The 4,757-nt window shown below is 74.9% G+C and overlaps 2 protein-coding genes across 2 annotated transcripts in view; both read left to right on the top strand.

Annotated features, from left to right (window-relative positions):
* CNGA4 (cyclic nucleotide gated channel subunit alpha 4) overlaps positions 1-16 on the top strand; it is a gene marked incomplete at both ends in the record, with an annotated part of 2,840 nt that extends 2,824 nt beyond the window's left edge. Inside the window, one exon of the mRNA XM_082304951.1 lies at positions 6-16. Coding sequence (XP_082161077.1) covers positions 6-16 — 11 coding nt within the window. The remainder of the gene's footprint in view (positions 1-5) is intronic.
* A 1,325-nt stretch (positions 17-1,341) lies between these two features.
* CCKBR (cholecystokinin B receptor) lies at positions 1,342-4,364 on the top strand (the record flags this gene model as incomplete). The annotated part of the gene is made up of 5 exons (XM_082334467.1): positions 1,342-1,495; positions 2,685-2,936; positions 3,026-3,290; positions 3,422-3,549; positions 3,850-4,364. The coding sequence occupies exons 1-5, from the start codon at positions 1,345-1,347 to the stop codon at positions 4,362-4,364; spliced, it is 1,311 nt and encodes a 436-aa protein (XP_082190593.1). The 5' UTR covers positions 1,342-1,344.
* Between the last annotated feature and the right edge of the window lie 393 nt (positions 4,365-4,757).

Here is a 4,757-nt window from a genome sequence, read left to right as displayed (position 1 = left end):
GGTAGGGATGGGGTAGGGGTAGGGGTAGGGATAGGGGTAGGGGTAGGGATGGGGTAGGGGTAGGGGTAGGGGTAGGGATAGGGATAGGGGTAGGGGTAGGGATAGGGGTAGGGGTAGGGGTAGGGATAGGGGTAGGGGTAGGGGTAGGGATGGGGTAGGGGTAGGGGTAGGGATAGGGGTAGGGGTAGGGATGGGGTAGGGGTAGGGGTAGGGGTAGGGATAGGGATAGGGGTAGGGGTAGGGGTAGGGGTAGGGGTAGGGATAGGGGTAGGGGTAGGGGTAGGGGTAGGGGTAGGGATGGGGTAGGGGTAGGGGTAGGGATAGGGGTAGGGGTAGGGGTAGGGATGGGGTAGGGATAGGGGTAGGGATAGGGGTAGGGGTAGGGGTAGGGATAGGGGTAGGGATGGGGTAGGGGTAGGGGTAGGGATGGGGTAGGGATGGGGTAGGGATAGGGATAGGGGTAGGGGTAGGGGTAGGGGTAGGGATAGGGGTAGGGGTAGGGGTAGGGATAGGGGTAGGGGTAGAGGCAGGACAAAGAGAAGGGGAAGGGGAGGGCGCAGGGGCAGGGCAGGAGCCGGGCAGGGTGAGGGTGGGCAGAGGCGGGCGCCGGGCTGGGTCGGGGCGGGGGCGGCGCGGGGTGCCCGGGGCTCCCGGGAAAGCGGCGGCGGGAACCGGGCGGGGGCGGCCGGGCCGGAGCGGGGCGGCCCGGGGTGGGGGCGAGCTGGGGCCGCGGCCGGGGCCGGGGGCAGCTCGGGTCCAGCGGCCCCGGGGCCGCCCCCAGGGGCACCCGCAGGGAGAAGGCGCGGGCGCCGGCACCGCCGCCCGGTGACCGCCGCCCGGTGACAGCCGCCCGGTGACAGCCGCCCGGTGACCGCCACCACGGTGACCGCCACCACGGTGACCGCCGCCCGGTGCCCGCCGCCGCCCGGTGCCCCAGGAGCGCTCCAGGGCGCGGCCGTGCGGGCACCCCCGGCGACCACCCGCGGACCCCCCGAGCCCGCCCGGGGCCCCGCCGGCTCCGGCTGCGGCTGCAGCCCGGCCCCCGCGCCCCCCACCCCGCTCCCGCTGCCGGCGGCCCCTGCGCCCGCCCGCCCCCCGCATCGCCCCGCATCGCCCCGCTCCCGCCGCATCCCCCCGCGGACTCCCCTGCCTCCCCCCGCTCCCCCGCCGCCCCCCGCCCCCGGCCCGCCCCGCGCCGGGCGCCGCCCCCGCTCACTCTCCCGGCGGCTCCGGAGCGGAGCGGAGCGGAGCGGAGCCTCCTCTCCTCTCCCGCCGGTGCCGGTGCCGCCGCCGGGGCGGGCGCGATGGGCGCGGGGCGGCTCTGAGGGCGGCTCCGCCGGCGCCATGGACCCGCGGCGCCTCAACGAGTCGCTGCAGGAGCTGCTCTGCCGCCCCGGCAACGGCTCCGGCTCCGCCACCGGCACCGGCTCCGCCGGGAACGGCTCCGCCTGCGACCTCCTCCGCAGGGGCCTCCGCGGGCCCCCGGCGCCCAAAGGTGAGACCGGGACGGGAGGGACGGGAGGGGACGGGAGGGACACCCCGCCGCCCCGCCGTGCGCCCCCCTGCACCCCACCCGCCCGTCCCGGTTCGTCCCGCCGTGCCTCCCGCTGCCGCCCGGTTCGTCCCGCCGTGCCTCCCGGTGCACCCGCCCGCCCGCCGCGCTCCGGTACCCCTCGCCCGCCGGCCCGGTCCGCTCCGCTGCACGCCGCCGTGCGCCCCATCCGCCTGCCCGCGCACCCCGGTTCGTCCCGCCGTGCGCCCCGGTGCGCCCTGCCTGCGTGCCCGGTGCAGCCCCGAGCAGCCGCCGTGCCCCGCGTCCCGCCGCGCCGGGCCCGTCCCGCCCCACCAGCCGCTGGCCCCAGCCCCGGGCCCCGGGCCCGGGCCGGGATGCGCTCCGGGCTGGGGGCACGGCGGCAGCGGCAGCGGGACCGCCGGGCACCGGGACCAGCACGACGGGGCTGCCCGGGGGCCGAGCTGGGCTCTCCCGGGGGGTGTCGGGGCTCTGCCCGGGGGCAGCGGGAAGGCGGAGGGGGACCCCGGCAGGAGTGGCCCGCCCCGCACCCCCGCCCCACCGCCGGGGGCCAGGACCCCCACCCCACCCCACCCGGGCTCCACGGGCACCAGCGCCAGTTTGCTCAGCTGCCGGGGGACGAACAGCCCCCGTCATGTCCCAGCGCGGCCGGGGGCTCGGGCACCGGGCTCCCGCTGCACCGGGAGGGCAGAGGCCCAGGGACGGCTGCACGGCTGAGGGCTCGGCCCGGGGAGGGCAGGACCAGGGCAGCACCGCGACTCCAGCCCCGGCGCCTGCACAGCTTGGGGTGCCCTGGCGCTGGATCCCAGCCCGGGCAGCGGCACATCCACGGAGCCAAGCCGGGGGGCAGACAGGGCATCCCGGCCCCACGTCCACTGCGGTGGCAGCCACACACGGAGGGAACCCAGGCACCCAGCTGCCAGCTCCCCACTGAGCCTCCCGGACACAGCTGGAGCCAGCCGGAGCTCAGGTGCCCAGACCACGCTTGGCCACGCTGGCCACCTGTGCCGGGATGCCTGCAGGCCGCCGGGGCACATCTCCCCAGCCACGCTGCCCGCCTGTGCCGGGGGGCATCTCCCCAGCCACACTGCCCTCCCATGCCATGGTGCTGCTGGGGTGCCTGCGTGGCATCCTGTGACCCTGCCGCCCGCAGACCTGGACCTGACGGTGCGCGTCCTGCTGTACACACTGATCTTCGTGCTGAGCGTCTGCGGGAATGCCCTGGTCGTGGCCGTGCTGCTCCTGAACCGCCGCCTGCGCACCGTCACCAACTCCTTCCTGCTCTCCCTGGCGCTCAGCGACCTGATGCTGGCGCTCTGCTGCATGCCCTTCACGCTCGTCCCCAACCTCATGGGCACCTTCGTCTTTGGAGAGGCCATCTGCAAGCTCATGGCCTACCTCATGGGTACGAGGGGGTGGCGGGCGGGGGCTGGGGGAGGGCCAAGCCACGCCATGCCGTGCTGTGCCACGGGTGCTGACCCTCGCTGCCCGCAGGTGTCTCCGTCTCAGTCTCCACCTTCAGCCTGGTGGCCATCGCCATCGAGCGGTACAGTGCCATCTGCAACCCGCTGCAGTCCCGCGTCTGGCAGACACGCTCGCATGCCTGCCGGGTCATCACCAGCACTTGGCTCTTCTCAGCGCTGCTCATGCTGCCCTACGCCGTCTACAGCACCACACGCGCCATGCCCGCCCGCGGCGCCCACCCGCCCGTCAGCCAGTGCACCCACGACTGGCCCAGCGAGCACGTCCGGCAGGCCTGGTGAGTCGGCCCCGGGACCCCCGCCCGCCCCTGGGACCCCGGCACGTAGGGGGACACCGTCCGGCCACCGGCCCTGCTGCTGCGGCCAGGCTGGTGAGGGGCCACTGAGCGACAGGCACCGCCTCTTCCAGGTACGTCCTGCTGCTCCTTGTCCTCTTCTTCATCCCGGGCGTGGTGATGATCGTGGCTTACGGGCTCATCTCCCGCGAACTCTACCGAGGCATCCGCTTCGAGCTGGACATCAAGGGGGAGGCTGCAGGTGAGGGGCTGGGCTGGCACGGAGCAGGGCTGGCAGCACCGCTCGGCCCTGCCCTCCCCTCCTGCAGCATGACCCCCCCGCGGGCAGAGCCCCCTGCCCCGGGACACCGGGGAGGGCTGAGCCCCCACCCTGGGTCCTCGCAGCTGGGGGGTTCCCTGGGGACACCTCCCTGTGCAGGGCCCTGTGCCGTGTCCCGTCCCAACACCCCGCTGCGTCCCAGCAGACGATGTGCTCGTGGCCTCGGGGTGGCGTGGGTCCCCACGGCGCCACGGCTGTGACCACATCCCCTCCGCCCCACAGCTCAGCGCAACGGCAGCGGGGAGCCGGTGCTCGCCTGCGACGAGGGGGACGGCTGCTACCTGCAGCTCTCCCGGCCGGGTGGTGCACTGGAGCTGCGGGCGCTGGGCGCGGCGGGTGCACAGCAGGACCGGGCGCGCATCAACAGCTCAGAGGCGAAGCTGGTGGCCAAGAGGCGCGTGATCCGTATGCTGGTGGTCATCGTGGCCATGTTCTTCCTCTGCTGGCTACCCATCTTCACCGCCAACACGTGGCGCGCCTTTGCCCCACGGGCGGCCCAGCGGGCGCTCTCAGGGACGCCCATCTCCTTCATCCACCTCCTCTCCTATACCTCCGCCTGCGCCAATCCCCTCATCTACTGCTTCATGAACCGCCGCTTCCGCAAAGCCTTCCTGGCCACCTGCGCCGGCTGCCGCCGCGCCTGCCCGCACCGCCCGCTCGAGGAGGAGGTGGCCAACGCCAACGCCTCGCTCTCCAAGTTCAGCTACACCACCGTCAGCAGCCTCGGACCCCCCTGAGCCACCCACCCCGGCCCCCGCTGCCCCCTGGGCTCTGCCTGCGCCCCCCATGCCCCCGCCCACCTTGGCACCCTCCCTGTGCCCCCCGGGCCTGGCACAGCTCAGCGCACCCCCAGCCTCCAGGATCCCCCGTGCCTCTGCGCACCCCCCCCCCCCCGTCCCCATCTGCCCTGGGGCCTCACCAGCCCCCGTACAGCCCCAGGACCCCCAGCACCCCCAGCGCCCCCAGCTCCACGCACCGCTGTGCCCAGGCTGGGCTGGGGGCGAGCACCCAGGGCAGGGGCTCCCCAGGGACCTTCGGGGCCTGGCAGGCCAGGGGCGGGTGGGGTCGAGGCCCCCAGGCCAGGGTCTCCCTACGCTGCTCCCTGGCCCCAGCCACAATAAACTCGCCCT

This window comes from Platalea leucorodia, assembly GCF_965183815.1.
Source record: "Platalea leucorodia genome assembly, chromosome: 2".
Lineage (NCBI taxonomy): Eukaryota > Metazoa > Chordata > Aves > Pelecaniformes > Threskiornithidae > Platalea > Platalea leucorodia.
This window is presented reverse-complemented; position numbering and strand designations above follow the sequence as displayed.